Source organism: Chiloscyllium punctatum, chromosome 11 (assembly GCF_047496795.1).
Source record: "Chiloscyllium punctatum isolate Juve2018m chromosome 11, sChiPun1.3, whole genome shotgun sequence".
NCBI lineage: Eukaryota > Metazoa > Chordata > Chondrichthyes > Orectolobiformes > Hemiscylliidae > Chiloscyllium > Chiloscyllium punctatum.
The window spans coordinates 51,603,143-51,627,471 of record NC_092749.1 but is presented as its reverse complement, the minus strand read 5'-3'; the positions used below and the strand labels follow the sequence as shown (position 1 = coordinate 51,627,471).

The window sequence follows — 24,329 nt, the reverse complement described above, 5'->3', positions numbered from 1 at the left end:
ATCTATCAAGTACCAGCTTCTCTATATCTTCATGGCATACAGATAGTGTTTCTAGATGTGTTCTTGTACAACTGCACATTATAGAATATAGGACATTATCGGACTCCCTAAGAGTCCTCTCTCTCCAAGAATCTCAGGGAGTCCCTCTCTCACTGCAACTCCCAGGTCATTTACTCTATGCTACTCTCTCCCCACCCCCACCCTCCTCTAGCTTATCTCTCCACGCTTCAGGCTCACTGCCTTTATTCCTGATGAAGGGCTCTTGCCCGAAACGTCAATTTCGCTGCTCGTTGGATGCTGCCTGAACTGCTGTGCTCTTCCAGCAGCACTAATCCAGAATTTGGTTTCCAGCATCTGCAGTTATTGTTTTACCTCGTTGAAAATGACACTTGACCTACTTGTAGTGAAACTTCAGTCCTTTACATTTACCTTGTCATTATTGACGTACTGATTCCCAGTGAAAATGTTGCAGTGGAATATTAGTACAAATAGTGTTCCAGCTAACAAGTTTGCATTGCCTTTGAAAGATTTACAATGGTTTCAATGTTATTTAGTTGTCATAATTGGAAACCTTCATGAAGTAATTGCAAGTTCGTAGCACCAGTATCCTTGGGGGGAGGTTTGCTAGTGCTCGTGGGGTGGGGTGGTTTAAACTAACTCTGCAGGGGCATGGGAACCTAGACTGTAGCTTTAGGGTGCAGGACCTGGAGTGTAGGGAGTTTAGGAACATGGCATCAATCTCAAAGGAGGGTGCCTGTAAACAGGAAAGTGGCTTGAAGTGTGTATACTTCAATGCAAGAAGTATACGAAATAAGGTAGGTGAACTTGCAGTGTGGGTTGGTACCTGGGATTTCGATGTTGTGGCTATTACGGAGACATGGGTAGAACAGGGACAGGATTGGCTGTTGCAGGTTCCAGGGTTTAAATGTTTTAGTAGGGTCAGAGGTGGGGGTAAAAGAGGGGGAGGTGTGGCATTGCTTGTCAAAGATAGCATTACAGCGGTGGAAAGGACGATGGATGAAGACTCGCCATCTGAGGTAGTTTGGGCTGAGGTTAGGAATAGGAAAGGTGCGGTCACCCTGTTAGGAGTTTCTACAGGCCTCCTAATAGTCCTAGAGATGTAGAAGAAAGGATTGCGAGGATGATTCAGGAGAAGAGTGAAAGTAATAGGGTGGTTGTTATGGGGGACTTTAACTTTCCTGATATTGACCGGGAAAGCTATAGCTCGAGTTCGTTAGCTGGGTCGGTGTTTGTCCAATGTGTGCAAGGAGGGTTTCCTGACACAATATGTAGACAGGCCAACAAGAGGTGAGGCCATATTGGATTTGGTTCTGGGTAACGAACTAGGCCAGGTGTTAGAATTGGAGGTAGGTGAGCACTTTGGGGACAGTGACAATTCGGTGACTTTTACTCTAGTCATGGAGAGGGATAAGTGTGCATTGCAGGGCAAGAGATATAGCTGGGGGCAGGGAAATTATGATGCGGTGAGGCACGACTTAGGATGCGTGGCTTGGAAAAGTAGGCTTCAAGACAAGGGCGCAATTGATATGTGGAGCTTGTTCAAGGAGCAACTATTGAGTGCCCTTGATAAGTATGTACCTGTCAGGCAGGGAGGAAAGGGTCGTGTGAGGGAGCCGTGGTTTAATAAGGAATTGGAATCCCTTGTTAAAGGGAAGAGGGCAGCCTATGTAAAGATGAGGCATGAAGGTTCAATTGGGGCGATTGACAGTAGCCAGGAAGGATCTGAAGAGAGAGCTAAGAGCAGCAAGGAGGGGACATGAAAAGTCCTTGGTTGTTAGGATTAGGGAAAACCCAAAGGCTTTCTGTAGGTATGTCAGGAATAAAAGAATCACTAGGGTAGGAATAGGTTCAGTCAAGGATAGTAGTGGGAAGTTGCGTGTGGAGGCTGAAGAGGTTGGGGAGACACTGAATGAATACTTTTTGTCAGTATTCACTCAGGAACAGGACATTGTTGCCAATGTGAATACTGAGTCACAATTAATTAGAATGGACGGCTTTGAGGTATGTAGGGAAGAGGTGTTGGAAATTCTGGAAAGGGTGAAAATAGATAAGTCCCCTGGGCCTGATGGCATTTATCCTAGGATTCTCTGGGAAGCAAGGGAGGAGATTGCAGAGCCATTGGCCTTAATTTTTATGTCCTCGTTGTCTACAGGAATAGTGCCAGAAGACTGGAGGATAGCAAATGTGGTTCCCTTGTTCAAGAAGGGGAGTAGGGATAACCCTAGTAACTATAGGCCAGTGAGCCTCACTTCTGTTGTGGGCAAAGTCTTAGAGAGAATTGTAAGGGATAGGATTTATGAACATCTGGATAGGAATAATGTGATCAAGGATAGTCAGCATGGTTTTGTGAAGGGCAGATCATGCCTCACAAACCTTATTGAATTCTTTGCGAAGGTGACTAAGCAGGTGGACGAGAGTAAAGCGGTAGATGTGGTGTATATGGATTTTAGTAAGGCATTGATAAGGTTCCCCATGGTAGGCTACTGCAAATAAATACGGAGGTATGGTATTGAGGGTGAGTTGGAGGTTTGGATTAGGAATTGGCTGGCTGGAAGAAGACACAGGGTAGTAGTTGATGGTAAAGGTTCATCTTGGAGTGCAGTTACTAGCGGTGTTCCGCATGGATCTGTTTTGGGACCATTGCTGTTTGTCATTTTTATAAATGACCTGGAGGAGGGGCTAGAAGGTTGGGTGAGCAAGTTTGCAGATGATATGAAAGTCGGTGGAGTTGTTGACAGTGAGGAAGGATGTGTCAGGTTACAGCGGGATATAGATAAGCTGCAGAGCTGGGCAGAAAGGTGGCAAATGGAGTTCAATGTCGGTAAGTGTGAGGTGATTCACTTTGGTATGAGTAACAAAATGATGGGATACTGGGCTAATGGTCGGATACTTCGTAGTGTGGATGAGCAGAGGGATCTTGGTGTCCTTGTACACAGATCTCTGAAAGTTGCCACCCAGGTAAATAGTGCAGTGAAGAAGGCATATAGCGTACTGGCTTTTATTGGTAGAAGAATTGAGTTCCGGAGTCCTGAGGTCATGTTGCAGTTGTATAAGACTCTGGTGTGGCCTTATCTGGAGTATTGTGTGCAGTTTTGGTCACCATACTATAGGAAGGATGTGGAGGCACTGGAACGGGTGCAGAGGAGGTTTACCAGGATGTTGCCTGGTATGGTAGGAAGATCATATGAGGAAAGGCTGAGGCACTTGGGGCTGTTTTCATTGGAGAAAAGAAGATAGAGGTGTACAAGATGATTAGGAGTTTAGATAGGGTTGACCATGAGAACCCTTTTCCATGTATGGAGTCAGCTATTATGAGGGGGCATAGCTTTAAATTAAGGGGTGGTAGGTATAGGACAGATGTTAGGGGTAGATTCTTTACTCAGCGAGTCATGAGTTCATGGAATGCCCTGCCAGTAGCAGTGGTGGACTCTCCCTCTTTATGGGCATTTAAACGGGCATTGGATAGGCATATGAAGGATACTGGGCTCGTGTAGGTTAGGTGGGCTTGGATCGGTGCAACATCGAGGGCCAAAGGGCCTGTACTGCGCTGTATTTTTCTATGTTCTATATTCATAAATTAAGCAAAGCAAACATTAATTGCATGAGCAAATGCTCTGACCAATATTGTAATCACAATGTCGAACATTTGCTTTGATAGAGCATCATTAATGTAGAAAATACTTCAAAAATACAAAGCATTCCCATTACTAAGCTAAACAGAGACATTGGAGATTGATAAGACGAGATGTTGGCCAATATGGCGAAACCCTTAGCCTTCTATCCAGGTAGTGTCTGCAATCACAATTTTAAAACAGAGAAAAATATGCCATACTCCTCCTGAGTCTTGGAGCAGAATCTTCTGGGTACTAAGACAGGAAGGGAACTTGATTAACTGGTATAGTGATGGACCAAAACTCACCAGCTTTGTTTCACTTCAGTACTAAACTGGAAGGCCTAATACCCACATTCTTGCCCTCTTACCAAGTAAAACCTGAATTGTCAATTAAAAACGGTGGAAGGATTTTGACCTACCTGGGCAGCTCCAGGAATGAATAAGAGTTACTCTATCCATTTGGTTAACTGGAATGGGTGGGTGGGAAATTTCTGGGTGTGGAAGTGGGAGGGAGTCCCACAATCTATGGTCAAATTGGCCAAATGTCATTTTTCACGGTCAGCTCGCTGATGAGAGCAATCCCTTGCCTCTCTGTAACTGCAACCTCTACCAAGAAGATTTTATTCAATCATGGGACGTGGGCATCACTAGCTCGGACAGCATTTATTGCCCGTCTCTAATTGCACAGAGGGCAGTTGAGAGTCAACCACATTGCTATGGGTCTGAAGTCACATGGAGGTCAGACCAGGTTAAAACTGCAGTTTTTCTGGGTTTTTCTGGCATTTGACAATAGTTTAGACTCTCATTGATTTTCTCATTTAGATTTTCTTATTGAATTCAGATTATGTCATAGTCCATGCAGGATTTGAAACCAGGTCTCCAGAACCTTATCTGATCTCTGGATTAATAATATAGTTGTAATACCACTAGGCCATTACCTCCCTGTAATGTCACCTTTTCCTAAACTGGGGGTGTAGGGGCTGTTATACTGGCAGCAGCCACAGCCTCCAATATGATGCTACCAAATTCTGCTGTTGCCAGGCTCTGTTTGGCTGGTGGCCAGGACAGTCTCAACTTGGGTCTTAAATCCAATAAAAAGACCAACAGCAAGTAATTTACCGGCCACTTCCTTGGAAGATCTCATGGGTTTTCTTATGGTGAACATTCTCTTAATCATAGATTGCAGGTTTCCTTCCTCGAAACTTATCTGCTTTTGTACTTTGTCTGAAAATGGGAGAGTACCACCTTGGATTTTAAACCTGTATTGAAAAAGAGAATGAGGTGTGGCAATGGAATTTTCAGGAAGAAGTCATTGGAATTGCTAGCAGAGTGGTTTTGCTACCATATCAAAAGTCCAGTGGTCCAGACTAATGATTGGGAAAAACCGTGGGTTTTGCTTCAATTAGAAAGGAATCTGGAATTTTAAAAGTAGTACCAGTAATAGTGCGCACATAACTACAGGACTTCCCTAAAAAGATATGTTATATCCTATTCTAGGAAAGGAAAGCCACCTTTTGTGATCTGGTCAGAATGTGACTTCAGATCTACTGCACTTTGGTTGGCTTTAAACTGCCCTTTGAAGTGGTATAGCGTCACCCATTTACAGGCATATGGGAACGGGTAATAAATGCTGACTTTACCAGGAATGTTGTCCCAAATGTCTTTTTTCGTTTTGGGGCACATTTGTTGCATTGTGCAGTTCTTTGCTGTATCTCCATACATGTATGCATCTCAAAGGGAACATTGGTCTCACACAGCCTATTTGTTCTAGAATGAGACAAGCAGTCCTTGCAGCCTAAAGGGAAGATTAACATAATATCTTGTGAATGAATAAAAATTTTGAGAGAAGGCTTGATTTTTTTTCTACCAATGATAGATAGTGTTTTGTCAAGTGCAGAAGGCCATTTCTTGTTTCTTGACTTAATATTTAGTATTTCTTGATTTTTGTATACTTAATACAAAATTTCCAGTTTTGCACTTTGGTTTTTTTTAAATGTAGGTGGCAAAATAGTGCTGTCACTGATTTCATAAAAAATCAGGTAAACATGACAGTGTAAATACTGTAAATATATCTATATAAGACATGCCAGAGAATTCCTAGAGGCCTGGCACTCCAACCACAACGCCATAAATAAACACACAGATCTAGATACCGTCTATCAACCCCTCAGAAAATGAACAGGAAATGACATCACCACAAACCCCAAGAACCCCATCCAGGACAAACATATAAATAGAAAGCAGGAGACAACAGCTTCACTTCACTTGGAGGTCGCCACTGATGATGTTACCTAGCCAGGTAATGAAACGTCTGGATATCAAACCTACAGCTCAGTGAGCAAACCTACACCCTATGTATCTATATACCTGGTTACACATAATGATCTTTGAACGGCTACCAGACTATATTCCGAGATAAAGTAATTTAATAATGGTGAAAGAGTTGGTGTTCATCATTATGGTCTTCAGATATATGCAATTCAACACGAAAATCCAAAAGCTGCTGTCAAGAGATTCCCTGCTCCTGTATGTTGTTGGAGCACTCAGTACAATTTTTTTTTACAAATCACTGAAAGGATGAGGACTTCCCTTTTCCTGTGTAACGTTATTGTTAAAGTCTGAAAAAGGTATTGATTTGCTAATAATATGTAACTGTATATTTAATAGTATACATATTTGTAACTATTATTGAACAACCACTTGGCCCATTGAAAATTAATTTTATATTTGTGTACTATCAATAATATAAGTGTAGTAATAATGGATGAATTTGTAGGGGAAAATATTCCTTTCATGCCGTTTGAAAAATTGGTTAGCACCTCGCTGACTTCAAATCTGGCTTCCCTGCGGTAATACTGCTGTGGTGGTGACCTTAATGACATGAGATTTTATCATCATGAGGGTGCAGGTACCGGCTGGCCATGGATTCTTACCAGAAGAGGTAGTATTCCCCTTTCCTACCCGCTGTTAGACTGGCTGATTGTTCCCCAGGTGCATACTTCACAGCCACAGAGGTGGAATGAGGTTTTGCAGTGGTCAGTTTCCCACCCATGGTCATATGGGAGACGAGTCAAGCGTGTGTAGCAAGGTTATGCGTTGACCGGCTGCTTTATTTTATGTAACTTCATTCTTAAACTTCATATATGCTGGTGACGGAACATAAAATATTTCCCAATATTTCAGCTTCCAATGTGTATTTTTGCTTTCTGTAAACATCATTGAGAGGGCATTACAAATGAATTTTACTGTCAGCTTTATTATCCATGAGAATTTCCATGTGGTTTACTATTCACGCTGTTTAATTGATGTCTGTATCACCTGGAGCTGTCCCTGACTTGGCATTACATTTGTATTAGTGATGGAAAATATGAATTTGTAATGCCTAAAGTCAAAAGACGTATTCAGTTTTCAGTGAACTAGTACTTACTGCAGTGGTCACTACTGTGTTCTGGCACTGCTGGAACTAGAGAGTCTCTAGCCAACTAGCTCATGTATTTCACTACATTGCTGGCTGCAAAATCTGGACCACTGTTATCAAATGTGTCTTAAAGCAATTATGTTAATATTAAAAATGAAACTTTTTTTTTCCAAGGTAACTTTTGATATTGTCACATCAAATGCATGACAAGATATTGGCACTTGGTAAAGTGATCAAACAACTGTAATGCTTAGTAATCAATGAAATTGCTATCTTTCAGGTAAATGATCTGACAGAGAATAATCGTAAACTGCTGGATGACTTAACTATAGCCAATGAAAAGATTCTGAAAATGCAGCAGGAATATGATGTGGAGAAGAATTTGATTTCTGCACAACTTGAAGAGTTGAGAAGTCAGACAGAAAGTTTTAAGGTTCAGTATCATAAAATTCCAGCAATCTGACATTTGCAAAAATCAAAGTTTTCACCAATGTGATTAACAATAAAGTATAAGAAGTTTGGATTTTTTTTTAGCGCAAGCAATTTGGTATTTGGTCACAGTTTTGTGGACAAAGTAAATATTTAAAATAACAGCAGTATTGATTGTTTGGATTTTTTTTTAGTGCAAGCAATTTGGTATTTATCTATAAAACTGTGACCAAAGTAAATATTTATGAAAAAACAGCAGTATTGGTTGTAGGAATGGGTTTTGTAAAGTTAAAAAAGACACTATTTTTATGATAACTTAGTCACCTACACTTCCTGGTATTAAGAAATTAGTTGTGACTGCAGTCTTGAATCTAACCAGAATAGCATTTTTTTTGTAATAGAGGCAAATGGAGGCTAATTATTCATTGATTCCTTGAAAAGTTAGTTGAAGATTCAATACAAGAATGAAAAATAGTAATAGAAGTAATATTTTAGATGTGTTTGTCTCCATTTTTAAAATTGCCTTTAACTTTAGTTGCAGCTAGAAATTTCTCAATCAGAAAAAAACAAGTTAGAAAAGAATGTTGGACATTTTCAAAATGAACTTCAGATCACTGATGTCCTCAAGAAGGATCTAGATGAACATAAACACAGATTAAAGTGCATCCAGGAAGAGCATCAAGATGTGCTTAAAGGTTTACAAGATCAGGTAATATATTGTACCAAACCGGGGCTGATAACAGATTCATCCAGCACTAAGACAAAAATTAAATAATTAGTTTTGTGTGTAGAATTGGGAATCTTGCAGAATACACGGATTGACATTAATCAGGTTTCACATAATATGGTGAATTAACTTTAGAATGTAATGACTGTTGCATGACAAAAGGAAGCGGTAAAGGCCTAGTACACGTAATGGGATGAATGGCCGGTTATTTGTGATTTAGTTATATTTAATATGACCTCAAGCATAATATGAATTCCTTTTATATGCAAATATTTGCAATACTCTCCTCTAATATGAGAGTCAACATTATGAAACCTTTTTCTCTTTCTTATTGCCCTCTGATTATTTCAGTATTTAATTGCTCTGTTTTCAAGCACCCAGATGTGTACGTTGCCTGTCATGCTTCAATTGTAGCAGTCTCAGTTCAGAGACAGAGGTTGGTGAGTTTAAAATCAGTTTAGAGGAGTACATAATCCATCTTTGCACCTCAGCAGAATGAACGCTTTAATTTTGAAGGGGCCATATTTTTGAAGAGAAGTTACATCAAGGTCCATTGGCTGAGTATGCAGAGATAAACAATAGTTGGAATTATTTGCAGAAGTGTATGCAAGCTTTCCCTGTTTCCTTGTCATTATTTATCCATCACACTTTTGCAGCAGAGAGTGGTGGGACCTGGGCGGAAGTGAAGTCGGAACGCAGAGGCTGTTGGGAAGGTGGGTGAGTGCTATTTAAGTAGGCGTGTTCTAGGCCCCAGGTCCACAGACTTGCAACAAAACTTGGGGGTCGAGGGAAGTTTCTGTTGAGAAAAGAGCGAGTCTTTGGCTCAGGAGTCTTTGACAAAGAAAATGAGAGAAGTGATTATGCCACAGTTGAAGAGGGTGAAGACATGACTGCCAAGCTGATTCAGTGTACTGCGTGCATGATGTGGGAGGTCAGGGACGCTGGTGTAGCTGGCTCGTATAACTGTGGAAAATGTGTTCACGTTCAGTTTCTGACAGAGCATATTGCAGCACTGAAGAAAGAACGAGATGACTTCAGGCTCATCCGAGAGAACAAGATCTTTCTGGACAGGACCTTCAGCGAGGTTATTACACTGAGCATACCAGGAGAGAGTAGAAGGGAGAAGACTATGAGGAAGGCAGAGATGAGACAAGTGCAAGAGACCCTGGGGAAAGTACCTGCCAGGAACAGGTTGAATCTCTTGGAAACCGTAGAGACAGACGTCACTGCCAGTCCGAGAGGCGGTCAGGTCTGCCAATCAGAAATTGGTGTGGAGGCAGAGCCAAGGAGACAGACATCACACAGAGCCGTGGTAATAGGGGACTCCATAGAGAGAGGGACTGAAAGGGGTTTCTGCGGCAACAGGCGGGATTTGAGGATGGTGTGTTGCCTTCCTGGTGCCAGGATTAAGGACATAGCAGACAGAGTGCAGGAAATCCTCAAGGGCGAAGGTGAAGAGCCAGATGTGGTGGTGCATGTCAGCACAAATGACGTTGGGAAGAAGAGAAGGGTATTCTACAGCGGGACTTCGGAGAACTCGGAAGAAGGCTGAAAAGCAGGACATCCAGGGTGGTTATCTCCAATTTGCTTCCAGTTCCTCGGGCTGGAGTGGACAGGAACAGGGAGATACTGGACTTTAATGTGTGGCTGGGGAACTGGTGTAGGAAGCAAGGATTTAAATTCTTGGATCACTGGGGTATGTTTAGCGGTAAGGATAAATTATACAAGAGGAACGGGTTGCACCTTAATAGGTGGGGGACTAGCATTCTGGCAGGTAGCTTTGCCACTGCAACACCGCTGCATTTAAACTAAATAGCGGGGGGAGGGGACAAACTGGAAGTTTAAGAAGGAAGTTCAAGGAAAAGTTAGAACAAGAGAAGTCAAGAAAGACAACGAAATCAATGGAGCAGAAAACTCAAAAAAGGATCATGCTGTAAGGTCAAGTGAAATGGGTATTGATAGGAAGGGTGAGGGGAGTAACAAATTAAAAATATTATATATGAATGCACGAAGCATTAGAAATAAGGTGGATGAGCTTGAGGCTCATTTGGAAATTGGCAGTTACGTTGATGTGGGGATAACTGAGACGTGGCTTCAAGTGGACAGGGCCTGGGAAATGATTATTCAAGGCTATACGTGTTTTCGTAAGGTGGGTGGCCCTGTTGGTAAAGAATGATATTCACTCACTTGCGCGGGGGGACCTAGAATCAGGGGGTGTAGAGTCAGTATGGATAGAGCTGAGAAGTTCTAAGGGTAGAAAGACCCTAATAGGAGTTATCTACAGGCCCCCAAACAGTTGTCTGGATGTAGTGTGTAAGTTGAATAAGGAGCTGAAATTGGCCTGTTGCAAAGATATTACTAAGTTGTTATGGGGGATTTCAGTATGCAGGTCGACTGGGAGGATCAGGATGGTACTGGACCCCAAGAAAGGGAGTTTGTGGAGTGCCTCCGAGATGGATTCTTAGAACAGCTGGTGCTGGAGCCTACCAGGGAGAAAGCAATTCTGGATCTGGTGTTGTGTAACGAACTTGATTTGATCAGGGACCTCTAAGTAAAGGAGCCATTAGGAGGTAGTGACCACAATACAATCAGCTTTAATCTGCAGTTGAAAGGGAGAGGGCAGAATCCGAAGTGACAATATTTCAGTTGAATAAGGGGAACTATGGTGCTATGATGGAGGAGCTGGCCAAAGTTCAATGGTGCAATACTCTAGCAGGGATGGTAGTGGAACAACAATGGCAGGTATTGTATTTCTGGGTATAATGCAAAAGATGTAGGATATGTTCATTCCAAAAAGAAGAAAGATCCTAAGGGGATGCAGGGGTGGCCATGGCCGATGAGGGAAGTTAAGGACCATATAAAGACAAAAGGGAAAAAGTATAACATAGCAAAGATGAGTGGGAAATTGGAGGACTGGGAAGCTTTTAAAGAACATCAGAGGGTAACTAAAAAGGTAATACGCAATGAAAAAATAAGGTACGAAGGTAAACTGGCCAAAAATATAAAGGAGGATAGTAAAGGCTTTTTTTAGGTATGTGAAAAGAAAAGAATGGTTAAGACTAAAGTTGGGCCCTTGAAGACCGAAACGGGTGAATATTACAGGGAACAAAGAAATCACAGAAGAGTTGAATTGGTACTTTAGATCTGTCTTCACTGAGGAAGACACGAGCAATCTCCCAGATGTAATAGTGGCTGAAGGACCTGAACTGAAGGGAATTTATATTAGGCAGGAAATGGTGTTGGAGAGACTGTTAGGTCTGAAGGCTGATAAGTCCCTGGGACCTGATGGTCTGCATCCCTGGGTACAGAAGGAGGTGGCTCTAGAAATTGTGGATGCATTGGTGATCATTTTCCAATATTCTATAGATTCAGGATCAGTTCCTGTGGATTGGAGGGTGGCTAATGTTGTCCCACGTTTTAAGAAAGGAGGGAGCGAGAAAACAGAATTATAGACCAATTAATCTGACCTCAGTCGTGGGAAAAATGCTGGAGTCAATTATAAAGGATGAAATTACGACACATCTGGATAGCAGTAACAGGATAGGTCAGAGTCAGCATGAATTTATGAAGGGGAACTCATGCTTGACTAATCTTCTGGAATGTTTTGAGGATGTAACTCTGAAGATGGACAAGGGAGATCCAGTGGATGTAGTAAATCTGGACTTTCAGAAAGCCTTTGATAAAGTCCGACATAGAAGGTTAGTGAGCAAAATTAGGGCACATGGTATTAGGGGCAAAATACTGACATGGATTGAAAATTGGTTGGCTGACAGGAAACAAAGAGTAGTGATAAATGGCTCTCTTTCGGAATGGCAGGCGGTGACCAGTGGTGTGCCGCAGGGATCAGTGCTGGGATCGCAGATTTTACAATGTACATTAATGATATAGATGAAGGTATTAAAAGTAATATTATCAAATTTGCTGATGATACAAAGCTGGGTGGCAGGGTGAAATGTGAGGAGTATGTTAGGAGGGTGACCTGGACAGGCTAGGTGAGTGGACAGATGCATGGCAGATGCAGTTTAATGTGGATAGATATGTGGTTATACACTTTGGTGGCAAGAACAGGAAGACAGATTACTACCTCAATGGAATCAATTTAGGTAAAGGGGCAGTACAACGAGATCCAGGTGTTCTTGTACATCAGTCAATGAAAGCAAGCATGCAGGTACAGCAGGCAGTGAAGAAAGCTAATAGCATGATGGCCTTCATAACAAGAGAAATTGAGTTTGGAGCAAAGAGGTCCTTCTGCAGCTGTACAAGGCCCTGGTGAGACCGCACCTGGAATATTGTGCGCAGTTTTGGTCTCCAAATTTGAGGAAAGACATTCTGGCTACTGAGGGAGTGCAGCGTAGGTTCACGAGGTCAACTCCCTGAATGGCAGGACTACCTTACACTGAAAGATTGGAGCGACTGGGCTTGTATACGCTTGAGTTTAGAAGGCTGAGAGGGGATCTGATTGAGACGTATAAGATTATTAAAGGATTGGACACTCTAGAGGTAGGAAACATGTTTCCGCTGATGGGTGAGTCCCGAACCAGAGGACACAGTTTAAAAATAAGGGGTAGGCCACTTAGAACAGAGTTGAGGAGAAACCTCTTCAGCCAGAGAGTGGTGGGTGTATGGAATGCTCTGCCCCAGAAGGCTGTGGAGGCCAAGTCTCTGGATATTTTCAAGAAAGAGTTAGATAGAGCTGTTAAGGATAGTGGAATCAAGGGCTATGGGGATAAATCAGGAACAGGATACTGATTGAGGATGATCAGCCATGATCATAATGAATGGTGGTGCTGGTTCGAAGGGCAGAATGGCCGACTCCTGCACCTATTGTCTATTGTCTGTTAAACAATATTGCTAAAATTGAGTATTTAATTGTGCATCTTATTGCTGTTGCAGGCACTTGTTGTGTCATTGTGGGAAGTAATTAACCTTTAACCTAGATCTGAATTTGCATATTGCTTGTTCTAGTTGGCAGGTCCTGGCAATAACTGCACATAGACAAGCAATTTTGATGGTTTCCCAGAGTGAAGCTATGTTTCTTGTTCTTTGATAGAAAAGTAAGCTTTTCCACATGGAAGATGTATATTTTGGGTCTTTGATGTTTTTAGGACTTAAACAGAATGTTAATGAGATTGAGTGGAAAGGTACAAAAAACACTTTTTAAAGTCATGGCCCAAAGATAGGGATCAGCGCCAGAGTCACAGCGCCAGAGACCCGGGTTCAATTCCCGCCTCAGGCGACTGACTGTGTGGAGTTTGCACGTTCTCCCCGTGTCTGCGTGGGTTTCCTCCGGGTGCTCCGGTTTCCTCCCACAGTCCAAAGATGTGCAGGTGAGGTGAATTGGCCATGCTAAATTGCCCGTAGTGTTAGGTAAGGGGTAGATGTCGATGTAGATGTAGGGGTATGGGTGGGTTACGCTTCGGCGGGGCGGTGTGGACTTGTTGGGCCGAAGGGCCTGTTTCCACACTGTAAGTAATCTAATCTAATCTAATCTAAGTAATCTAATCTAATCTAATCTAATTCGTTAAATAAAACATTGAAGGGTTTGTTAAACAAGAATGTTCACAGTTGATTGATTATTGGCTGGAGTCAGGAACTCCGCCTCATAATGCAAACCTGAGGAAGAAATGGAGGTGGACAAATGCCAATGCTGTCAGGTTAGAAGTCCTCCCTCAGTACCCTGTAACATCTGTACAACTTGGTAGCTGAGTGTCAAGCTACCAACCTTGCTTCCCCTGCCATCCTCTCCATAACACTCAACCACATCCTCTCACCCATATCCATCACTTTCATGGCCACTCACTCTGCATCCATTATATATAACCTTTAAGCCCTGCAGTACTATTGGAAAGTCTTTGTGATGCTCTTAAACTCTCAAAACAAAATCATTCAGTCATCTGTGGTGGTAAAACTATTGAAGTAAACAAATGTTATTTCATCAACCATTTCAAGACAAAGATTCTTAAAAAGTAGACCTAAACCTATAAGCTGAATAAAATTGCATTTCCCTTAAGAGCTGTGACAACAACCCCTCATCGGCTGAATCCATTTCTGACATTTAGAACCTATCCGAGCACTCATATAGAATTGCATAGCCCATCTGTATAAACAAAACTTATGGAGCTGAATACACTAAGGCTTTCAAATTCAATGACAGTGTTGAACCATGTCGTCAAAGCATAAACTAGGTGAAACAGATGACTGAGCTGACAATGAAAAAGCTGCTAACAGTTTAAAGCAGAAGCAGAGATGTCAGAGCTGTCAAGTAACGAAAACTTTAAACTACAGGGAACAACTGATACAGTCACATCTGAATAACAGTACTGTCCAATGCACTTTATATATTAAATAATGTAATGTAAAGTATTGGAACATTTTTTTACTCTCATCAGGCAGGTCAGATTAATGGTCAGTTTTAAGAGCATCATCAATTGCTGCATTCTAAACAGATTCAATATACAGAATTATGACATGTGAAATTAGTAATACGTTGAAACTTACTTGTTAAAAGATACCCTGTACCAGACCAAATATCCTTTACAGTTCACAACTTCTCTGAGCTGCCATGACTATATCTTAAAAAGCTGGCTTGACTTCTATTAAAATTCAGGGTCTGAAATGCCCACATTTGCAATGGAGCTGCCGAGGTCAGGAATGCTATGTGTAGGCTTTATTCCTGTACCCTTACCCTGTGTGGCTAAAAATTGTTGATGTGGGCAAAGACCATGAAATGGGTCCTGACTGTCATTTTTAAAGCTCACCAATATCCGTTCCAAATTGGACAGAGTCATGAAAATCTTGTTATAAGTAACCTTTTTGTTTTGCTTTTACTTTATCAGTGTTTATTTCAGAGAATTTTGTTCGTATTTACCCCAAAGACTGAATACTTCCTTACTAATTATAAATACTACATTTAATTTGTTAGCATGATGTTCAAATGCAGCTGGATGAAAAAAGATTGGCTGGAATGCAGAAACAGCTAACTGAACAAGAAATAGAAATGAACAACCTAAAAGCTGCAAAAGAAGAAATGAATGTTACCTTAAAAGATGCCATCTGCAAGGTAAAACTTAAGTGAAGTCTGGATAGCAGCTTATTACTACACTTAAGACTTCTATTGATGTAAACAGACCACAGACAAGTGTTCAAATTGTTCAAGGTTTTAATGCTATACAAATCTGACAGACATATCTTTAGTTTAATGTGCATGCTGCCCAATAAAAACATTGTGCAATAGTCTAACTCGAGGGTATGATTTGACCTGGATATTCTCGTTGGAAGTGTGCACCTGTTCAGTAAACAGGAACAGAAAAGAAACGCAAAATAGTTTAATTTTAATGTTTGCAATTGTAAGATCAGAAAGTATTATCAGATTTACTAGATGATTAGAGTAATATGTAATAGTACAAAGGAATGAAAATGCTTCCTACCACAAATAACAGAATTGTCCTGCTTTATCAAAATATTTTTCCCCAGTTCCATTCTGTTTTGAAGCCTATAGAGGGTTACATTTGCAGGGATTTTTAAAAATAAAAATCTAACCGCCCGTCTCTTTCTCTAGTTTTCCTCTGTTCAGAATTACAGGAAAAGGCTTATACTAAATAATCCTTCCTAGTGCGCACGATCATGCATATTCTAATATAGTGAATGTGACGTGTTTACAAACAAGCACTCGGGCTAATTAATTGTTTGAAATCTTTGGGCAACGAACTGAAAAGCTTAGCACATTGCAAATGACACTAAAACAGGCAGCATCGAGGACAGTGAGGAAGGTTATTAGAAATTGTAGCAGAACCTTGATCAGCTGGGGCAGTGGGCTGAGAAATGGCAAATGGAGTTTAATGTATATAAGTGTAAGGTGTTGCATTTTGGGAAAGTCAAATCAAGGTAGGAGTTTCATGGTGAGAGGTAGGTCCTTCGGGAATGTAGTGGAACAGAAGGACCTTGGCGTTCAGGTGCATGGTTCTTTGAAAGTGGAGTCACGGGTAGACAAGGTAGTGAAGAAGGCTTTTGGCATACTGGCCTGAATCATTCAGGGATTTGAGTATAGAAGTTGGGAAGTTATGTTGCAGTTGTACAGGACATTATTGAGGCCGCACTTGGGGAGTATTGTGTTCGTTTGGTCACCTTGCTGTAGGAAGGTTGTTATTAAACTGGAAAGAATGCAGAAGACATTTACTGGGATGTTGCCAGAACTTCATGAACTAAATTAGAGGGAGAGGTTGGACAAGCTAGGACTTTTTTCTTTAGAGAATAGGAGACTGAGAGGGGATCTAATAGAATTGTATAAGATCATGAGAGGCATGGATACTTTGAATACTCTGTCTTTTTCCCAGGGTTGGGGATTCGAGGACTAGAGAGCATCAGTTTGAGGTAAGAGGGGAAAGAATAAATGGGAACCTGAGGGGCAACCTGTTTACATAGAGGGTGGTACGTGTATGGAATGAGCTGCCAGCAGAGGGGTGGTTGATGTGGGTCCATTAACAATATTTAAAAGGCATTTGAACAAATGCTTGGACAGGAAAGGTTTAGAAGTATATGGGCCAAGTGCAGGGAAATGGGGTTAGTGTGGATGGACATATTGGTCGGCACAGATCAGTTTGGGCCAAAAGGCGCCTCTCCCTGCTGCTGGACTGTTAGCATTTGAACCAATGTCATTTCAGTACTTCCTCTGTAAACATTAATCGAGTACTGTATCTAAACGCTGAATTGCAGCACTTCATGACCCACCTCTGCTGTGAATTAATTGTATACAGTTGTATGCAATGCAATACATTAACTGGAGATTAATTTATTCTCTATGAATAGGAATAGATTGAAAGAAACAGGTAATTGGGCAGAAAGTTGTATTGAGACATATAAAAATGGAACCTGCTGTATTTTGACATTGAATTTTCAAGTCAAAATGTTTGTATATAACTTTTACAAATTTTAAGAATAAAGTTTACTTGGGAAAAAGCTCTACCTAGATGCTTTTTTAAAGTGTTTTGAGATTAATTCTAGTTCTATTCTTCATCACGTGATTTTCTTGAGCCTAGGAAGGAGAGAATTTGTTTTAGTATCTAAGAAGTTATTAAATGGTTTACAAACTTGAATGAACACATTTATTTGGAAAATAAAAGTACCTAAACAATTATTGAAGAATTTTTTATCAATGACGATTTTTTAGGCAGATGAACTGCAAAAATCTATGGCTAAGCTAAAAGGAGACAAAGAATGTGCTCAAAATAAACTGCTACTCTGGATGAAAAGCTGTAAGCAGCTTGAACATGAAAAGGAGTCACTGAAGAAACACATTCAGCAACAAGAGGAGCTAATTGCACAACTACAAAAAAACCCAAAACTAGGTAAGTAGACGTAGATGAATCCAGCATTTGAACTAAAGAAAATGAGTGAAATTCAACTAACTTTTGTCAGTTCAAACAAAATGTGCAAGTAATGCAGATGGTTTAGTTCATCCTTTGAACTAGTTAATTTATTTTGGACTAATTAAAACATCTGTTAACTTCTGCCTGACTCCTTCCTAATCATAACTTGTAAATCTTTTCCTTTGGTATTTGCTTTACTGAACAATATTTTTCATAATTGTGCAAACAATGACATCCATTCTTTCAAAGAAATTCTGAGCTTAAAAATTAAATTATATATTATATTCATTCACAACAGAAAATTACTCAAAATTTGTCAGACGTTGACATTACACGGACTATTCTAGTAGCAATCATTCTTGACTGATTATGAGATGCAAAGATTTGCGCTGCTGCAATTTGGAAATCTTTTCAGACATTGTATTCAAGGAACAAAGGGTATTATTGCATATTATTCCTTCACTTACTTTTCTAAAAATAACTTTAAAAACTGCACTGCATTCTTTTGGAAAAAATTACTGACATTGCATTTGAGGAACAAAGGGATACTATTCCTTCAAACGTTTTTTGAAAAAAAAACTTGTTAAAAGTTGCACTGTGTTCTTTTCCTTTAGTACCTTTGATATCTTTTCGATCATGTTAATATTTCTATCCTTAGTAAAGAAGATTGCAAAATGAATCTGTTTTGTAGTCCTTCATTTTGCTGCTCAAAAAATAATTTATCTATACCATTACCATTGTTATGTATATTCTCAACAACAATTATTATACCTCATAATTATTTGAATTTTTATTTTGAATTTCAAGTTTGATAGGTGGCAATGCATCATACAGACACATTTTCTTCTTTATTTTCTCTCTGAACTTAAATTTTAACATAGAAATATATTTATTTGTTCATCATCACAAGTATATTTTCTTTAACCAGCACTGTGCCAAATGATTAAAATGAGATGATAACAGGACCTGACCTATTTATGGATGAGTGTTATGAATGATAAATTTTAGGCAAATCAAATTTAACAATGGTTATAAAATTCACTTAGCTTGCCATAACCCTGATTTTATTCAATCTTTGTAAGGCTTTCATAGATTAATCATTTTAATGTCTTGTCCAGATTCACAGATAGAGGACCAAACGACTGAGGTGGAGAAACTAAAAGAGGCACTAGAGGAAAAAACAAAAGAAGCTGACGAAAATATGGAGAAATATTGGAACCTGATTAAAAGCAGCCACAAACTGGAGGAGGAAAATGAAATGTTAAAGAGCAGGGTGGTCTTCTTGAGCAATAAATTCCAACAGTCAAATGCTCAAGATGAGAATGGTATTGTAGAACAAGTTGCTGTACCAAGATCACTTGTACACAAGTGTGAAAAGAAGTCACCTAGTCAGTCCAAGAGTCAGCAAAAATATCTGAGGTCTCCAAGTGTGTGCAATATTGCAGAACAGACCATGGATGCTCCATTGGAATTAGCTGGAAACAAAAGTCACCAAAAGCGCCCAGATGCTCAATCAAACCTTACTGCAAAGAGAGTAAGGGGAGCAGAATCTAAGGAGGAACGAGATAAATTGAAATCAGAAGCTTTGCAGAATTCTGCAAAGAGGACAAGAAGTGATAAAGAGCATGAGAATATTTTAAGGCCTGTTGCAAAAGATAAATCTCCATCAGAACCAGAGGGTCTTCCACATATTGTTAAAAAGGGTGAGTTTATTCAATCACATGCCTATGGAATGATAAAGATCAAGATCATTATAATTGCCAACTTGTTTCTGTGGTTTTATCAATCACTGAAACCTGGAAGATAATTTCCCGACTTAACTTTTGCACATATGGTACACCTTACTAATGTCCAAGGACAAGAACTGCAAACAATCAGCCAAGTTTGCAGCTTAATTCCAAGTGAAAACATCTGTCTCTCTCTTTCCCTCTCTCTGTCTCTCTCTCTTTTTATTTGCTTTCTCTCTCTCTCTCTCTCATTCTCTAAACTACCACCACAGACATCACACAAGCACCTCCCTCCCCCAGTCAGATGCTTTGACAATGCTTACTTAAGACCAATTTAATAACAAATTGGCTATTTAGCTTAGGTAGAACGCCAGAAATGAAAAAGGCTGATTCTAATTTTCAGCAGCAACAAAAGATAAGTGGTGCCTAATTGACTTTCCATTTTTATGCTGTGGCTGGTTTTCATCTCTTTAATGGAGAGGAGAATTCTTTTATGTTCTCCCTTGGGTTGTAGGTGTTGCTGGCTGGCCAGTGTCTATTGCCTGTCCCTAGATGCTCTTGAGAAGGTGGTGATAAGCTATTTTATTGAACCAGTGCAGTGGGTAAACCCACAATGCTATTCGGGAGGAAATTCCAGGATTTTGACCCAGCAAGAATGATCCATTTCCAAGTCAGGTTGGTGTGTGGCATGTTCCCATGTATCTGCTGCCATTGATCTTCCGCTGGAAATGGATGCGGGTATAAAGGTGTTGTCTAAAGATCCCTGGTGAATTTCTGCAGTGCACCTCATAAATAGTACATACTTCTGCTCCTGAGGATTGTTGATGGAAAGTGTGAATGCTTGTAGATGTGGTGCCAATCAAGCTGGCTACTTTGTCCTGAATGATGTCAAATGAAACCTCTGGCAGTGTCTGTAATCCTTTGCTTGAGGGGTTCTAATAATCCTGCAAGTCAGTGTCTTAATGAAAAAGGTGAATTTGAATGCAAAAATGTTGAAACCTATTTACAAAAGTTAATTGATTTAGGGTTTTTTGTTCATGAGCAGGTTGAACAACTGTTGATGCAATACATATTTGTGCAATTCTGGAACTTATGCAGTGATTATGTATAATCGTCTTTTTTTTTATTCAGGTTTTGCGGACATTCCCACTGTATCACACAGCCCTTACATACTGCGTAGGACAACCTTACTCAACAGAGCTAGTTCCAGCCTTGCAGTTCAGAGCAGAATATCTCCCTATAGGCAGATGCAACATAAGGGAGGAGTGCAAATCTGCAACAAGTCGGAGACAATAGCAGAAAGCAGTTCTGTCGAGCAGGTAATTTTATTCAGCAGGTGCATTACTTCCTGTGATTATATAATTGATAGAGGCAAATAGCATGAAACAGACCCTTTAGTCCTGATATAAAAGTGTTGGCCCATTGGTAGAATGTGAAGAAATAAACATGGCAAAAAATTGAGGCTGTATCCTTCAGAAATATTACACTGTCTTCAAGATGTAGAATTGTCTGGTGAGTGAGGCTAATAAGTTACTTTGGCCTAGATGTTGACGCTAATGAAGAAAGGTCTAGTCTTTACTTCTGGGGTTGTAGTATGGCACAAAGAGTGGCATGGGGGTCTGATAGTGGGGAGCTTAGAGGAGTGGAGAAAAGACTTTTCCATTGCCTTGCTCAATGCCGTAAAGTTACTTGCTTCTTCCCCAAAGCTCTCCTTGAAGTGCTTCAGGTGCTAGGTTTCCTAAGTGGCTACTACAAAATCTCAAAGCAGGTTAAGTCAGAGGCTGCCTGCTTTGTTTAAATATTTAAATTACCAACTCAGCACCTGGGGTTTGCTTTTCATTTCTTGTTCCACATCCATTGAATCTGGCATGTTGAGATGAAATTGAGAATTTTAAATTTTAATTTCTGACTAAATCCTATCTCAACTAGTTTTAGTCACTAATCTTCATCCGTTTGTCTATATAAAAATTAATGAAGTATTTATTTTGTTTTTCTTATTTCATTGTGTTTCACTTCAGTTTAGGCTTAGTGTTTAGTTAATTAAGTTTTAAATTATATTTTATCTTGAATTTTCTCTTCTTCCTTTTGTGGACTAATTCTTCTCTAACTCTAAAAAAGCATTTTTATTCATTCATGTGAAATGGGCATTGCCAGCATTTATTGCCCATCCCTTATTACCCTTGAACTTGTTAGACTATTAGAGAGGGCAGTTAAGAGTCAAATATATTGCTCTGGTCTGGAGTCCCAAAGACACCAGACCAGGAACAGTTAGATATTTACAATAATGTACTGTGGCTATATGGTCATCTATATTCTAATTCCAGATTAGATTTTAGCGTATGCCTTAGTGGTATTCAAATCCATGTCCCCAACACATTAATTTTAAATTACCAGACTAGCGACACAATTGGATCCCCTACAGTGTGGAAACAGGCCCTTCGGCCCAACCAGTCCACATCGACCCTCTGAAGAGTAACCCACCCAGACCCATTTGCCTCTGACTAATGCACCTAACACTATGGGCAATTTAGCATGGCCAATTCACCTGACTTGCACATTTTTGAACTGTGGGAGGAAATCTGAGCACTCAGAGGAAACCCATGCAGACACGGGGAGAACGTGCAAACTCCACACAGACAGTCACCCAAGGCTGAAATCGAACCTGGGATCCTGGTGCTGTGAGGCTGCAGTGCAAACCACTGAGCCACTGTGCTGCATCTTTGTCAGGTCCCTGCGTCTGCTAGCTGTATGGTTATGTTCTTCTTGTAATGTGAAGGAGCAAGTGAGGACTAGAGATCAGAGTCAAGAGTGTAGTGCTGGAAAAGCACAGCAGGTGTGCTGCAACATCCTGTTCCTCGGATGCTGCCTGACCTGCTGTGTTTTTCCAGACTAGTGACACGACTAGAATATGAGAGCCTTGTTGCAGAGTGTTTACAAAGAAAAAATCATGTCAAAAGCTTTTCTTAAAAGTATACTTCCAAATTATTAGCTCCTTTAGTGTATAGCACAGCCACAAAAGCAAATGTTGGAATGGAATTTTCTCCTGTCTGTTGGACTGCAGTTTCCTATTCATATTTCACCTGTTTGATTGCATTCCCTCATAATAAATAGAAAATGATTGATGATATTTGCTCATATCATATGATATAATTTTGTGTTTTGACATCTATCTTTATTGTGTTTTTTAGCAATCAGCTGAATTTCCAGCATTGCATCTGGATTCAGTACCAGTTATGGCAGAGCCACCTCTATCATCAGTAACAAACAGTGCAAAGAAAATGGGCTTTAATACTAATGATGGGAAGCAATCGGAAAAAAGTAGGTGCCCAATGAATACAAAGAAATTTATGGAACAAAAGAAACATTCCACCAAACAGATTACTGTGAGTGAAGAAAATGAAAATTGCAAAGTACAGTGAACAAACATAGTAGAAATAGGACAGTACTAGCAGGTGAACTCTATTATAAAATCTTCTGCAGTAGTTCTGGAGGTACAAAATGGAAATACCAAAGCTGATTAAAGTGCACAAAGTACAATCTTTACTCTCTGTAAATCACTGTTTCCATTAATAATGCCAACTATCATATATAAAACAGCTTTTAAAGCAATAAAATTTCCTCTGTAAAGGTGCAGCTTAGTAATATTACAAAATAATTAAGATTACTGTTTGCAGGAAACTGACACTTTTGTATTTTATTTCTAAACTATTCTATTAATCCTGACTTCAATTTTCTGTAAAATATTGGCAGCTCCCTAGTGTCTCGTAAGTTACTTTTTTGAGTTGGGGGACCTTATTCGGTCATCCCAGAAGCCATTAATTTGAATAATTCAGAAAAATCTTTAAATGTGCTGTGATTTTGTAACAAGTCAGTTTTTTCATAGGCCTAATTTTGTGTTCTGAGCTTCCAGTCTGTGTTTGTAGGGTAAGGTTTCATAACCAGTAACAGCCTTTATTCAGTACATGAGAAAATATTAATGTACTATGGTTTTATTTGTAAAAGACAAATAAACTTGTGCTTTTTAAAAAAAATTGTAATATTTTACTCATTACAGAATAGGAATGTAATACCTATGTGTTTGTTATGTCTTTTCCAGCATTTTGTATACAATTGTACAGAAATTAATTAAATTTCAATTGTTTGTGACTGATTTTAAATAAGCTTTAGTTTCAATTTTTCATAATAGTAAGACCAACCATGTGATAGCAAATAAATTATATTATTGAATTATTAATCCAAAAACCTGGAAGAACACTTTGGGCATTGGTCCTACTGAGATATTCAGTTGTATCAAATTGCTGCTATAAAATATCATGAAACTAGGTGGACCACCTTGTATCAATCAAGATAGCAGACACAAAGGCATGTCCAGCTCAGTTAACTCTGCAGAGTCCAGACAGAGACCCACATGCACATATATATTTTGTGGGGTGAATTTTTTTGTACTTGCAGAGTTACATTGCACTTTGCTCAAAAACTACATACATTCATGTAGAACTCTGAGCTCAAAAACCGCATGAATTTATGTAAAACTCTGTTATCTCACTTTTTAGATTAGAATCAATCTAAACATCAGGTCATAGACAGAGAACACAGGGGGCTAACACCTTCAACATATTGTCTAACTATCACCATTGTTAACAGCTAACCTGAGAATGCAACTTTAAAAAAAGGGTTTTGTGATTTACACATGAAAGAAGTGAAGCTATCACTGTATTCTAACAAATGAAAGGCTTAACAGACAATCAATTTTTCAATGTATAATTTCAGTTACATCACACTGCAAATTTTTGCTATAAATTCTGTGTTACGATCGAGCCCTCCACAATCATCTGATGAAGGAGCGTCGCTCCGAAAGCTAGTGTGCTTCCAATTAAACCTGTTGGACTATAACTTGGTGTTGTGTGATTTTTAACTTTGTACACCCCAGTCCAACACCGGCATCTCCGAATCATAACTTAAAGAACTGTTCCCATTTCCTGCAATATCCCATAAACACACCCCTTGGCAAAAAAGGTTAATTCAAACA

At 39.8% G+C, this 24,329-nt stretch overlaps 1 protein-coding gene across 5 annotated transcripts in view; it reads left to right on the top strand.

Annotated features, from left to right (window-relative positions):
* Positions 1–23,460, top strand: part of LOC140482976 (centromere protein F-like) — a 100,627-nt gene extending 77,167 nt beyond the window's left edge. For 4 of the 5 annotated variants that reach the window (XM_072580786.1, XM_072580783.1, XM_072580784.1 and 1 more), the window contains exons 19-25: positions 7,333–7,485; positions 8,017–8,190; positions 15,131–15,268; positions 17,375–17,552; positions 18,692–19,276; positions 20,432–20,619; positions 22,489–23,460. In XM_072580786.1, coding sequence (XP_072436887.1) covers positions 7,333–7,485; positions 8,017–8,190; positions 15,131–15,268; positions 17,375–17,552; positions 18,692–19,276; positions 20,432–20,619; positions 22,489–22,719 — 1,647 coding nt within the window. In that variant the 3' untranslated portion in view covers positions 22,720–23,460. The remainder of the gene's footprint in view (positions 1–7,332; positions 7,486–8,016; positions 8,191–15,130; positions 15,269–17,374; positions 17,553–18,691; positions 19,277–20,431; positions 20,620–22,488) is intronic. The other variant, XM_072580787.1, reaches the window with a different exon arrangement.
* Positions 23,461–24,329: the final 869 nt, after the last annotated feature.